This window comes from Patagioenas fasciata, chromosome 4, assembly GCF_037038585.1.
Source record: "Patagioenas fasciata isolate bPatFas1 chromosome 4, bPatFas1.hap1, whole genome shotgun sequence".
NCBI lineage: Eukaryota > Metazoa > Chordata > Aves > Columbiformes > Columbidae > Patagioenas > Patagioenas fasciata.
Window position 1 is genome coordinate 62323150 of NC_092523.1, and position 15298 is coordinate 62338447.

General features: G+C 43.2%; 1 protein-coding gene across 2 annotated transcripts in view; it reads left to right on the plus strand.

Moving 5' to 3' along the window:
* The window catches only part of MAML3 (mastermind like transcriptional coactivator 3), a 244470-nt gene that overhangs the window by 147078 nt on the left and 82094 nt on the right, over positions 1-15298 (plus strand). For both annotated transcript variants that reach the window (XM_065837503.2, XM_065837504.2), the window contains exon 2: positions 2321-3814. In XM_065837503.2, the coding sequence (XP_065693575.2) occupies positions 2321-3814 (1494 nt within the window). The remainder of the gene's footprint in view (positions 1-2320; positions 3815-15298) is intronic.

Sequence of the window (15298 nt, forward strand, 5' to 3'; positions counted from 1 at the left end):
GAAGCAGTGGAGGTGAGAGCCATATCATAAGCCTCCTTGTGGGATCTGATTTTTCTCCTTCACACTAGACATGGGTGTTGACTTACCTTCCACATTGCTGTTAACTGGCACAGATGAGGCAATTACCAGCCCTGGGCAAGTGCCTCTTGCTAGAGCTTGCTGCTGCCATGGCCCAGAGAGATGAAAAGCTGATGCTTCTGCAGTCAGCTGTGCTCCTGCAGACCATGGATGATGAACATGACTGTGCATGGCTTGAATCGAGAGGGTGCCAGCATGGTGGCCACCACATGCAGGACCCCATCCCCAGGCATCTGCAGTTGAGTGAGGGGAGAGGAGCAGGAGCCCAGTGATGGGGACCCTGTACGTGGAATGGGGAGGCCCAAAACGTGCCCCACACCAGGCCGTACAGCCTTCTTGATCATTGCCTTGCCTTGTGTGGGTTCCCCGTCACAGCCTGTGGCACAGGGGGAGGAATATCTTGGTGCAAACAGCTGGCATTGCTGTTCCCAGACTCCCAGGAGCCAGGAGTGGGGAAGGACTCAGGGTAGGGACAACTCTGTGCAGCCACCAGCTGCTCGTCTGTGGAGCTACACGGGTATCTCACACCAGAGGAGGAGTCTGGACAAGCAGTGGTCCACATGGCAGAGGCTGCGGTCACATAGCAGCCGTTCTCTGTGCCGCGCCACAGAAGCTGAGAGGAGAAGGAATTTCAGTCTGTGGGAGGCTTGGAACACACTGGCTTTGTGCAGGGGGAACAGCCAGCTCAGGTGCGTACGCCAGCAGGGACCCACTGGTGACTCTTAGCCGTGTGCTAATCATTTTCCCACATGAAAAAGCTCTTCTGCTCCAGTACAAATCAAGGCGTTGATGGTCATCTTGAGGACTTACTGACTTTGCCTTTCTTCTTTCTTATGAAGGTCACAGCTCTGCAGAGGGCTAGCATGTAGCTTAGTGTCCCACACGTGTTCAGCTGGGACCGCAGCAAACGCACGCACTGGCCGTGTCCTCCTGCCTTGCATGCCCAAGAGGCCACCCAGGCCTGAAGGGCAAGAGAAGGACACAGCCTCCTGGGAACCACTCCCTCTAAAACGGGGATGAGATATGGATTTGCTTGTCCATCTTACACATGGGATGAAAGGGGAGCTGGCCCTCTGGGATGGGAGAAATAAATGGGACCTGGGTTGTGGGAAGAAAGAAGGTTGAGGACCTCTAAGTTAGGGAAGGGGTGGGAGCTGGGTGTCTGGGATTTTCATACCAGTAAAAATACTTCAAAAATTGATAAAATCTTTCAGTATTTTGTCTTCTATTGTTCTAGTATCAAGGATCCAAGTGTGTCCTGAAGGCATTCGCTAGAGTTGTGACCTCTTTACTTCCTCCCCTCCCCACTATTGTTTTTTGCTATAGCCAGAGGGATGCTTTTTTTAGCCTGGTACATAAGCGGAGGTGTGGTAGTAGAGGACTGTGTGTTGTTACGGTGCTTGCTATACTACTTTTAACTTAAATTAAAGCTTACATTAATACATTTCTTTGTAACATTTTTACAGCTAATTTAGTTGTTTTCCTAGAGACTGGTCTGGCTGTCATTTCTTACAATACCTCCTGGCATACAGGTTATTTCCTTTTTTTTGTTGTGATTTGATTGAGTTAACATCAAGCAAAGTGCCTTCTGTTTTTTAGGGTAAATATATTTTTTTCCACATTTAAAACTGATCCTCAGTGTGTTTTGCAGCCAGGAACAGAGGACTAATCAAATGAAACCATGTTAATGTTTTTTCTCAAAAAAATATTAGTGTCAACAACACATTTCAATACAAGTAGTCAGTCAAATATATTGCAGGTATTTTAAAAATAAACTTATGAGAACTTCAAACAAAAAGATTTTCAGAGTAAATAAAAAAATTTATTGATTCCTCTTCCGCCCTCCCTGATTTCAGACTACTTAAAGAGTTGAACTTTCAGTAGACATTGCTGAGTGTTTTCTGAAAACGAAAGTCTAAACACTGTGTTAGGCACCAAAAAGTTGAATTACTCTACTTGCGCCATAAAATCAAGGTAGCTTGGACAGCACAGGCATATTTTACAGTTCTGCAGCTGTGAACCTTTGCTGTCCTATTTGGTGGCAGGTTTGAGGTTTTTGTTTGGTTGGTTTACCCTGTCTTCTCAAATTGATGAAGGCATAGGAACAAAATCAAAGAAAATTCCTAATCAGAGTTTTTAAAACTTATTGTCACTAGGAGGCTTAGTATCTGTCACAAGGCTCATCAGCACTTTGTCTCTGCAACTGGTTAATATATTTTTTTCCCTCTTGTTTTGCTTTCAGCTTCAAGAGACAGTCAAAAGGAAGTTAGAAGGGGCACGTTCACCTCTCAATGGAGAGCAGCAGAATGGAGTTTGTGATGGGAGCTTTTCTCCAACCAGCAAGCGGATACGGAAGGATGTACCAGGCATTGAGGCAATCAACAGCCTGCCCAATAATTTGCCTTTGCCTGCTGTTTCTCCTCTTCAACAGCTTGACATGAAAGCTCCCCTACCCCTGCAGAACAGTGGAACTCATGGTAGTGGTCTAGATGACTTGGGTAAAAACGGTGGGCTTGCTGAGATAAAGCTCCCTGTTAATGGTTGCAATGAGTTAGATGACAGTTTTAACATCCTGCAGAACAAGGAGCTAAAGCAAGAACCTTTGGATGACCCCAGCTGCATAGACACTTCTGAAACATCTCTTTCAAATCAGAATAAGCTCTTCTCAGACATTAACCTGAATGACCAGGAGTGGCAGGAGCTAATAGATGAACTAGCAAACACTGTTCCAGAAGACGATATACAAGATTTGTTCAATGAGGACTTTGAAGAGAAGAAGGAGCCAGAATTTCCCAGGCCTGCCACAGACACGCAAGAGAATGCAAGCGTGAAAAGCGATCCATCTCATTCTCCATTTGCTCATGTCCCGCTAGGGTCTCCCCAGGTGAGACCTTCTTCTTCGGGTCCTCCATTTTCAAACGTTTCCACAGCTTCTAGCATAGCTTCTGTGTCCAGCGCCCCACCAGCTCCAGTCCCTGCCGGCTCACCAGCCAACTGTGTTGTTCAGTCCCCACAAACGCCCAGCCAGGCCCATACTCCTGGCCAGACACAGAACCGGTCTGGAAACGGCTATCTCATGAATCCAGCAGCAGCACCTGTGGCAGGATCAGGGCCTGGGCCAGTGAATATACCCAGTGCTGACTTGTCTCCAGCCGAGCAGCTCAAGCAAATGGCAGCACAGCAGCAGCAAAGAGCTAAGCTCATGCAGCAGAAGCAGCAGCAGCAGCAGCATCCAAATCAAGCCTCAAGCTGGTCACCTGTGGGCCCTCCATCTAGTCCATATGGAGGACCCTTCAGTGCAGACAAACCAAATAGCCCCATGATGTATCCCCAAGCCTTTAACAACCAAAACCCAATAGTGCCTCCAATGGCAAACAATCCACAGAAGACCACAATTAATAACTACCTCCCTCAAAATCACATGAATATGATCAGTCAACAGCCAAATAACCTGGGCACAAACTCCTTAAGCAAACAGCCCAACATGCTTTCTTACGGCAACACCAAACCTCTAACCCACTTTAATGCTGAGCTGAGTCAGAGGATGACCCCACCAATGGCAAACCCTGGCAAGAACCCCATGATGCCGTACCTTCAGCAGCAGCAGTCCCAGCAGCCGCAGATGCAAGCTCAGATGGCGCACCTGAGCGAGGAACAGAAGCGCATGCTCATCATGAAGCAGAAAGGCATGATGAACCAGTCCATGGCATATGCAGCTCTTCCTTCCCTTGGTCAGGTAAGTGCGAGTGCACAATACTCAGGCAACCAAAAAGAGGCTAATACAAAGGCTTAATAACTGTCTGTATGGTCTCCTTTTTCTCCTGGAAAGTGGGGAATGTCATTGCAGATGTTTCTTGGACTTTTCATGTGGTATTGGAGCTTGATCATTTTATGAAATGACTGAAATGGCATTGTATTGTGCTTTAGAAATGTTGTTAAATGGCTCTTTTTCTGAACTAGCGCTCTTTCCCGGTGCTTGTGCTGATGAGTGCTGTAGGGCCACTCTGGGAAGTTTTGGGTAGGAGTTACTTCTCCTTTGAGGGTTCATTTCCTTTTTTCTTCATTGTGTAAAACTTGATGCTTTTGGATCCCAAACCACAGCATGGCTTAGTTTCCACAGCATAATTAGCATTATAACAAAAAGATGGAGTGGTTGCCCCCTTCTTCTTGGGGCAGGGATCCAGGCAGCTTTAACCAGCATGTTTGGCATATTGGCTCAGGGGGAAAGAAGGAAGGACATTTTGGGTGTTGAGTGCCTTTGATTTCCACTGGAAGGAGTAAACACAATTGAATTTTAGTGGTGCTTGAACCATGCATGAAATGAGATAGTTTATTCCAGGACTTTTACGCAGTCTTTAGGAACCTCAAGTATTTTATTATTGTGAATCTGTAGAGTCTTCTAGCTTACGTTCAGCAAGAGGCTAAAGCTGTGTGGGCTTGAGTGACTCTGCATTGCTGTTTCATGTATTTTCCATGCTAACCTCTGGAATAGTAGCTGCCAGGCTTGGGGAATGCTTTGGAATAAATTAATAACTGGTTTGAATAATGGTTATAGCAATGCCGAGCAGCCCCGTCGTCTCCTAGGTCAACTGGGTGGTTTTGGTTGTGCAGCCTGTGTAAAGATCTGCGCATTTGTGTCATGGAAAAGCTCAAGAATAAATTTTCTGAATGTTGTTTTAAGGGTTTTAAAACAATTAAAGTTAATAATCAGCTCACCAAGTAGGTGGTGCCTTCATAGGAGTTATGTGCCACCAAAACATGTCAGGAATTCTGATATAATAGTACACTAATAGAATTTTATAGTTAGAGCGTAACAGCTTTTTACCAAATTAGCTGTTTCCACACCACCTACAAGGAGTATTTCCGAGTATGGTTTAACTGTGACTCACACTGCAATGCATATAGAAATGCAGCAAAACTTGTCATTTCTGCAGTCTGTGGAGTCTGAGGATCTACCAATAGGAGGAGTAGAAGCTTTACCAGGTCAGAGCCCATTGTGTTATTTAAAACTAATTGCAAAACAAAAAGAAATATTCATCTGCCTCCTGTGTTTGGTTCAGGACGTATCTCTATTGTAGTTCTGCTCGCATATTACATTTGAAATAACTGGTCTAAAGCCTCTTCTTTTTGTGAAGACTTAGCTAGAGAAATAGTGTGATAATGACATAAAACTCAGATTAACCTGAGCAACAGAACTTGTCAGATTGTAACTGAGAGGCAGAGGATGTTTGGTCAAGCTGTTTGATGCTTTATCATTTATTTGTTTTTGTTAAATCTGTTGAACTTGAAGACCCATCAAACAGTTGATAGGACAAACTGCTTATGTGAAAGAGTTAATGTCATCTCCTCCGTTTCACAAGTTGAGAAATTCACATTAATATCTCACAGCGGTTCTCTAGTGTGAACAGGAAGCCAAGATTCCATATATCTGATCTCAGTTCCTTTTTTTTTTTTTCCTGTAGGAAAAACTAGATATTTGGATACAACTAGACATTCTTCCAAAACCAAGTTCAGATATTAAGCAATTTCTATATCTTACAAAGAAGATACTTAAGGCAAAGCCATACTTTGTTACATAATATGTGCAATTCACATTTAATGACCCAGTCGGGATGAGGCACCTCTCTTGCTTGTGTGTAGACATAGAAAGGTCTCTTCAGTACTTGCGAAGCCCACTTACCTACAGCAAAGGGATTTTGTTTGGTGAGGAAGGTTGAAATAATGGACTTGTAAGTGTAATGTATTTCTTCATTTCTCCCCTTCCTACTTCCCTGAAAAGCATTATTCTGTGAAAAATTGGAAAGCTTATTATTGTGAGATGTGCTTGGTAGAAACAGATTGTTTTTGCAAAGGTGGTAAAAATGATATGTTGATATCGTTGAGTGAAATCCAGACTGATGCAGATGATCTGATTCTGCTGCTTTCTGCAGGATGTAGATGGTCAGACTTGCCAGATCATATATGGAAAATAAGGAGATACCATTCTTCAGTTTGAAACACATTTCTGAAAGTAAAGTGAATGTATTTTTCAGTCAGTTTGTAGTTTCGCTTCCATTGTAGTTTTGGTCTTTGATACAGAATTGTAAAAGTATAGGTGTGTGCTAAATAATAATGAGAATTAAACAAATTACATTTAAGGGAAAATAAAATTCTAACTATTGCCTTCCATGATTAGCATTGACCATATATTTTTGTCAGGTGGCTACTAGGCCCTCCTCTTGTTGGTAATGTATTTATAGAAACATTTATTCTTGCCTTTCACAGCAGTGGCCAGGCTCAGCTCTAGTTGGGCTTTGGCTGTTCTAATTTTCTCCCTGCATAACCTCACAGAATTCTCATATTCCTCTTGAGTAGCCTCCCCCTCCTTCCAGAGGTTATAAATTCTCTCTTTATTCCTAAGTTCCAGCTGCAGCTCTCTATTCAGCCAGGCCACCCTTCTTCCCCACCGGCTCGCCTTCTGGCACATGGGGACAGCCTGCACCTTCTTGAAGAGGGACCAGCCTTCTTGGACTCCTTTGTCCTTCAGAACTGCCTTCCAAGGGACTCTGCCAACCAGCCTTCTGCACAGGTCAAAGTCTGCCCTTCAGAAGTCCAAGGTAGCAGTTCTGCTGACCGCCCCTCTAACTTCTCCAAGGACAGTAAACTCAGTCATTTCATTATCACTTTGCCCAAGGTGACCTCCAACTGACACATTCCCCATGAGCCCTTCTCTATGTACAAACAACAGATCCAGTGGGGCTCCTTCCCTGGTAGGCTCACTAACCAGATGGAAAGCTGCCTGGCAGAAAGAGATCTGGGAGTGTTAATTGACAGCTGGCTGAACATGAGCCAGCAGTGTGCCCAGGGGGCCAAAAAGGCCAATAGCACTGCCTTGTATCAGGAATAGTGTGGCCAGCAGGACTAGAGAAGTGATTGTGCCACTGTACTCGGCACTGGTGAGGCCCCACCTTGAATCCTGTGTTCAGTTTTGGGCCCCTCATCATAAGAAGGACATTGAAATACCAGAGAGAGTGCAGAGGAGGTGATGAAGCTGGTGAGGGGCCTGGAGCACAAGTCTGAGGAGCGGCTGAGGGAACTGGGGCTGTTTAGCCTGGAGAAAAGGAGGCTGAGGGGAGACCTTATCACTGTCTACAGCTACCTGAAAGGAGGTCGTAGCATGGAGGGTGTTGATCTGTTCTCCCAAGTAGCAAGTGATAGGACAGGAAGAAATGGCCTCAAGTTGTGCCAGGGGAGGTTTAGATTGGATATTAGGAAAACAAAAGGGTTGTCAGATATTGGAACAGGCTGCCCAGGGAAGTGGTGGAGTCACCATCCCTGGAGGTGTTTAAAAAGTGTTTAGATGAGGTTCTTAGGAACATGGTTTAGTGCTAGAGTTAGGTTATGGTTGGACTCAATGATCCTGAGGGTCTCTTCCAACTGAAATGATTCTATGATTCTAAAAGGGCACATTTGAGAACCAAAAGATTATGTACGGAACATCAGGCGTGTACAAAAACTCCTGGTCTGGTATTCTGTGTACTACTGTAAAATTCAATCATGGCTAGTTGTGTGCATGTGTGTATACGTTTACATGCACCATCTACACTAATTAAACCTACGTCCATTTGGGCCTAAGGTATTAATGTTGTTATTAAACACAAGTTTTGCATGTACTCATTGCTTCAGTCATTGAGCATACTTTAGAGAGACACACCAGTTTTTCAGTTCATCTGAGACCTTGCAAGGGCTCTGGTGGAGGTCACAGTGATTGTCCTATCAATGTGTCAGTGAGTGGCTAGTGCTCTGGGCTGGTGTCTTGGGCTTGCTGTGCTACGAACTCTTGTAAAGAGAGGTGAGCAGAGCAAGAGGAAGCCATGCAGCTCCATATCTGTGTGTTTGGACAGGCGAAGTGCTGAATTAGTAGCTTAGCTAGCAAAACTAGTATCCACCTAAGGCAGGATTTCTGTAAAGTCTTTCTATGCTGTTGGTGTTGAAACTTCCTTGTCAGATGCTTTAGTCCTTGGCTTTGCTGTGCAGATCCGGGACTGGTACTGGCACTATGGCTGGAACCCCCGACACACTATTGCCTAACGACCCATACGACCTGAAGCACGATGTCCTCTATTTTATACTATAGCTTGTTCTCTTCAGAGGAGCGCTGGGTGAGGTATGATTGTTTTTCCAAGAAACAGATACTGATTTGGATTTCTGAGTCGGGGATTCTTCCAGGGTTAGCCTGAAGGTAATTCAGACTCGTTCTGCAGAATTAAATGTTACAGCTGTGGCTGGATCCTGACCCATCTACATTCAGCAAAATCTGTGGTTGAATCCAGATCCACCTACATTCAGCAAGGCTCTGTTCTCCTACTAGTGTCCACTCGTGCCTGACTTCTCTTCACTTGGTCAAGCTTGTAATTAGAAATCCCTGCTCTTAGCTTTGCCCCATGTGCCCTGATCTGCCCTAAAACCAGTTGTTTGTTTGTGAGTGTGTGGCAGGTGTTGCCCTTCAGCCTCTTGCTTTTCCTGGGTGGTTCTTTCAGTCTTGCTTATCTGTGGATATAGGCTAAACCAGCATGTTCCATTTTTCACTGGGGCTGATTCCTTGTTAGGTGTTTGAGGGCTAGAGATCCTCTGTTATTCTGGTTGCCATGTGATAATAAAAAAAAAAAGGTATCACACCCAGGTGCAACAGGGGCTTTCTTTAGACTTCTTATGTGATTTGAAAAGCAAAAGCAAGGAAGCCTAAGCCACCTTGCTCTCTCAAAAATTAGATTTTTGTTTAACCTAAAATGTTTCATTTAGTTTTTGAAGGTGTATGCAAGGTTTTATAGGAGGTGCCTTGTCTCCTTTTTTTTTTTTTAAGTAATTTTTTAATTGGGGAAAAGCAAAAACATTTTCTTTGGAAAATTTCAGAATCATTAGTTGTGCGTTTTGTTGGTTCCAGCTGTTCAATAAGTATGCATAAGTGTAAGATAAAAAAGCAGCCCAACGGAACAGAAGTTGAATGGCTGAGACAGAATTTGATGTTTGGAGCCAAGTGAGTGAGGGAGAATAATGAGAGGTTGAAACAAAACAAAATTCTCTGTGGGTGCAAGAAAAATAAAAGTAGACTGCAGCTCTTTGCCTGCATGGGACTGTGAGGATGCTGCAATTATAGTTCTTATCGAAATCACTAGTTACATTGAAATTGGAGTGATGTGAACGAAGAGAAGAAATGACACCATACTGAAAGAATATCTTCAAGTTCTCTTTTCTGTCTTTTGTTTTAATCTTATAAATTCAAGATGCATCATCTGCTCAGTCTGGCTTTGCATGTGAAGGATAAAGGGAGATCGCTGTCCTGAGAATGTTTCCAAAATGTAATTGTCTTTCCCCTTTTTAAGTGAAAAGATATATTTCTTACTGGAATGGTAAAAGAGACCTTATACTTTTTTGAAGGTTATCTTTGGGATAGTCAGAAGAAGAGATTGTTGATGTTCTGGGATTTGACTTTTTTCTACCTGAAAATAAAGAAGAAAGTTTATAGATTTGTATTCATTGCATGAAAGTGGCAGAAACACAAATGTCTTACTGGATTTTTAGTGGAGACAAGCTGGAATGGAAATTATGACCGAGACTGAGAGGATGTCTGGCTGAACAACCTGTAGAGATGCAGTGAATGCCCATTTATCCTGTGTTTGAATTGTGACCATTGTTTCCCAGGAAAGGTTTGCCCTGGAGGTCAGATGCAGTACCTGCCTTTTACAAATGCCAAAATGTGCTCCCCAGAAGTCAGTCGCCCATAGACTGACAGAAGGGTAAATGATATGTGCTCAGATACATTCTGACCATCTCAACAGGCAATTTGTAAACAGTAGCCCAGCCTTCTTACCACTCCTGCTGTCATTTGCCTGTTTGTGTGGGAAGGAGGTCATGTTAACATAAATCACTAGAAATAAATGTTGGATAGCACTTGGCTAAGATGAGATCTCCGTGGCATAATCCTAAAAAACAAATTTCGTCTTCTTGGTATTTCCTCATTCTGTCATCTGCAAGCGTATACTTTTTAACCCAATCCATATTTTGTTAATTCTATAAAGTAAATTTTTTTTCTGCAATGCTAAGTTTTTTCCCTAGTCTAAGCCTTGGAAAATCGAAGTATAACTGTGCTGTCTCCATGCCCCAACCACTCATTGTATCATAAGAAAAACATGGATCTCTTTGGTGAAACCCTTTTTCCTAAACCATGCTGACTGGTATCCCTGTTTTATCCTCTGACTCATCACTGGTAGAGAACCGAAACAAATTGTTCCATTGTTTTGCTGGAGAGCATGTCAGAATAACTGGTCTTTTCCTCTTTTTGAATACCACAGTTGTAGTGGTAAGTCTTTGACTCGTAGAAACTTCTCCACTTTTACAAGATTTGTTTAAATACATTGTTGTGTGGTTTGCTTCTGGTCTAGTTTCTTGAAAACTCTTGACCGTGAGTTATTCTCATCTATAAAGAAATTCTTATGTTACTCTCAGAAGCAGAAAATCTGTATTACTGGCTGCTTGAAGTGTATATTAAATGTCCCTTATTTTGAAGTCACCATGATAGCATACTTTTTCTTCCTACACAATCTAGTTTGCTGTGCAAAGAGCAGTTTGTCCTGTTATTTAGTGAGGCCTGTTAGTCTGATGATATAACATGTGCCAACCAAGTCTCCTTTAGTTTTATTAGTTACAACTGTAATCGTGAAGCGCTGTGATTTTGAAATGTCTATAGCCAGAAGCAGCATATTTTTACATGAAGTGCCACCTTTTCCTCTCTTTTTTTTTCCCCCCCCATTTTCTCCTTAAAGTGCAAGTTATCATCATTGATTTTGATTTTCCAGTCTCATGACCCATTCCACCTGCTTTCAGCAATACCAGCCATAATCCATTTCTTATTGTTCATGAGCCTCTCTAACTCTTCTTGTTTATTGTACATGCTCTTAATGTTAATATATAGAAGGTGTAAAACTGTGTTATTTCCACCTGCTTTTATGGCTGGATCTGTCATAAGCTAACAACACAGCACTGATGAACATACTGGGATGTTCATACCATGCTTTCCCCAATGCTGTGCTCTTTTGCAGGCTAGTTTGCTGCCCTCTGAGCAGGAACATAACTAATTTAGCAGGAAAAGGCCGATGCTTTCAATGCTCAATGGTGGCTGAAAGATCCACGTAGCCTTTTCTTCACATAACAGTATTCTAGTGTTCTCTGGAAAATCAAAAACCCTCCTTCTGTCCTGCTTCCTCCAGCTGGGCAGTCACCTCCAAGAGCCAGTGCGTTCTGCGGCACAGCCACAGGGGTTACCCTGCTCATCCTTCGACGCCTTGACTTTTTGTGGATCCAGAAAAGCTTTTATTGCAAAACGGTACCTGTTGTGTTTTGATGTAGACAGTGGATTCAGCCTCATGAGTTGGATTCTATTATTTTCCGGTTTTATTTTGAGAGAAGGCTTAATCTAGAGACTAGGAATAAGGTTCCCATCCTTGGCAGCACCTATGTGCTGTTGCAGTGCTTCACAGCTGACAGCCAGAGCTACAGAGTGCTTGTCCCAGCATTCTGTGTGGCCTGGTCTGGTCTCTCTCTTCAGTCTGTGATCTTGCCTGGCCCAAGCAGGATGTAGATTTGATCACAGCTTTCAGTTAGATAAGTTTTTTGAGTTTTAAATTTGTCCTTGTGTCATTTCTCTAAGAGCATGACTGTCCTTAACTTTACCTTTTTCTGGAGGCTAGACATTTAGAGTACTTCTTGCCCCTGTATTTTAATTTTCTCTTCCATAATTCCCAAGTTTGCCAGTTCACTTCTTAACATCTCAGAAATCTTGATTTTAGATGAATCTATATCATTATGTTAATTTCATTAACATATACATCCATGTGATAACATATTCACAACAGTCAATTGTTGTGCCTTGTAACAAAGCTGGTCTTAAACACTCTGGAATTCTAAAATTGCATTAAAATAATGAGCTCATATAAATAATATATATTTGGGATAGTGGTGGTAGTTGTCTTCCTGTTTTCTGAACCACTAGTATTCTTGTTTTGCAGCTCTTCTTTATCCATCTGGACAGAAATATACTTTAATTAAAGCTTTGATTCTCCCTTACCACCTTGACTTCAGAAAATCAAACTGAAAGAAAAGCATGTCAAATTTTAAATCTTACAATAGCATTGCAAGATAATGTAACACTGGTGATTTTCATTACCCCCATTTCAGTGTCACCTGTTGTCATGCTACCTGGCTGCATGACTGAGGTTATGGTGTCCATCTCTCACTTTCATTCAATTTAACCTGCCTGCACATTTTTACCCCTTTTTCACCTCCCCCACTCCTTTTGTCCTACTCCATGATCCCCAACTCCAAACCTTTCTTGGAAGTTTCTCATGTGTTTGTATTTCTAACATGCCACGTGGTCCTTTGAGAAAAGACACCTCACAGAAACAAAGGTCTGTACTGAGGACAGGGATGAACTCACTGGTCAGTGTGTACCTAAATTGATTTGTCTGCCACCAAGAGGGAGACTGAGTGTGCATTTCCTGTGTCAATTTACTAGACCTTGCAGCTAACAGCAGTAAGGAAATCACCAGCGGATCCCGACCAGATTTAGCAGTACGGATCTAAGGAGGCCTGTCTGAGGTGTCTCTGTTCCAGAGGCACAAGGAAGATCTCTTCTTCCTTCTCCACCCAACCTTCCAGGTCTCACGCTAACCCACGCCGAGGTCTGTGGTCAGCTTTCCCTGCCCATTACAGAGAGTGAGGCAAGCCTTGTAACTAATTTTGGAAGAGAAGAGGCTTTGCTGGAAGGGTCGAGGAAGGCTTTACAGCTGCCCACCTGTTTCCTGGGCTGTGGGCAGTTCTGCAGGGGACACCTTCCAAGTAAGCAAGGAGGGGGGGGTGGGGGCTGGGCTGTTTCACAGTGGCCTTCTGCTGTGTTTTGGATGTGGAGATACTCACACCTACCATGTTTCCACAGAAGAACCACTTAAAGTGTCTTTTTTCCTATAATTTTTTAAAGATCCTTTTATAAATAAATGATTATTCTTCATCAGACATATAACAATGTACTTTAGATTAATGGGAACAGGACCCTTACTACTTGCTGTACTGATCGTAATAGATGAACCAAGCTGCATCCTTTCAGGCTGCATTTCTACCCTTAGCAGTGCTTCTAAGCCCGAGTGTCGTTCCATGTATCTCTGCTGACGTTAGATTTAAAATTGCCTTTTAACTATTCTGTTCTGGAGGGAAGAAGCTGAAAATTCCTTTGCTAGGAAAGCCTCTTCCAGGTAGTCTGGGAGTTTATTTGCCAATTTAAGCACATTCTCATTGTCTTTCTCAACCTTTGTAAAGAAAACTGGAGACTGGATTAGAAACTCTCCCCTTCTTTTCCTCTCCCCACCCCATCTCTTTTTCCATTTCTCTTCTATAGTAGGGGTGCTTATAAAAACTGTGCTTTGATACCAAGCAAACTTGTAAATTTTTTGTTAGTATTTGAAGAAATGTTTAATTTTATTTATAGAAATATTCCTGCAACCATAGTTATTTCTGAATAGGCAGCCCCCACCCTGTGCTCCCTTTACTCTGGGGGGATGGAGTGACTCCGCTGCTTAACTTGATTAAATATGTTTTGTGGAGTTTCTGCTCCCTCCGCAGGCTACGGTCATCACCCAGCCTGCTCAGTCAAGGACCTTCTTTCCTTTCCTGCTTTCTCATTCTGCTTTGATTTCTATCTGTTACGGAGCTTACAGCAAGCAAAACTGCTATCACATAATCAGTCAAGGCTAAAGGTTGTAGGGTATCCTGGAATTAAAAAGCCTATTTTGAACTATTAATAGATTGTGGTTACTTTGAAAGCAAGCTCAATCCTATTTTCTCTCTCTCTTTTTTTCTTTAATTTCCCCTCAGGCTTCCTTTTTTTTCCCTGTGACTTGTAGGTGGCTCCTTCTCTGCCAATAGCTCTGTACTCAGGCAAACAGAAAAAGAGGCACCAATAGGGGTGAATTATGGAAAGTCAGGTTAATCTCAGGTCCATGTGATCGAGCAAACATTGTGAAGAAAGAAAATCTTAGTATTTCTGCTGCGCTGGTTCTCAGTCTTGGGCATTTGTGTGACGTGCAGCAGCCACGTGCCAGAAGAGATAGTGCCTGCCTCAGAGGTCTTGCAGCTAATTAAAGGTTACACACGGTAACAGCTTCATTTTGGGTAGCACCGTGAAGAGCTCAAAAAATAAATGCCACAACTGAAGTTGTCTGCAACTATCTGGGCTACTCCGCAAGGTGCAAGAAATGGCAGAAGGAGGACACAGGGAGAAAAGCTAAAGCATACAGATATCTTATGGGAAGTCAAATGTTGCCAGACAGAGAAAATCCCCTGCCCTGTCATGATCCTGGTGTTCCTTAAACATCTCCCCCAGCTCAGTAGTGTTTCAAAAGCACTGAAAGCGGCTGCATGTTTATCCTAAGAGCACGAATACATCTCAGCTATTTTGCTTGAGAACATCAATAAGTACCACTTCATGTTCTAAGTAGGAACTTAGAGCCAAATAAGACTCTCATATTTTTCAGGGGAAAAGTAAAAGTAATAATCCCATCTTTAGCGGCTCATTTTCACTCATCTTTGTTTACTGTAGTTCATGACTTGCAGCTTAGGAGTGTGAGCAAATGATGTCACTGTGTTTTGTGGAGTTACATGTGGAGCCCAACAGCTCTTCTTAAATTTGGGTGCACATACTCCTTTGTGTCTAACGTACCTTTTTGGACATATATATTACCAGGAGCTTTCCCATGCCTTCTCTAAGGCGGTGTGACTAACAGCCTGCTCCTGAGCCATCAGTTGACGGCTTGGCTGCCAGATCCCAGAGCAGCCCAGCGCTGCAGTGCTGGGGCTGGGCTGGGTGTGCAATCGAAGCCTGGAGCTCCACTCCTGCTCTCTGTGTCTCTGCCTAATCGGTGTCTGTGTGAATGAGTGCTCTTTGATGAACAGACAAGGCTGCCTGGCTGGCTGTGATGTTCCAGCTTGAGAGTGAGCTACACCTCGCACTTCTGAATTCCTATTTTGTCTTTTGTTTTACCTACGTGAATCTTTATTCTGGTGCTTTCAACAGCATTTCTGGATGTTCAAGCCTAGTGGTACCTAGAAGTGTTATGCTGTCAGCATGTGCGTGCCCCCCAGAAAGATTTCCTGATGTCTGGGATGTGTATGTGCCCATAGTGAGAACGCTTAA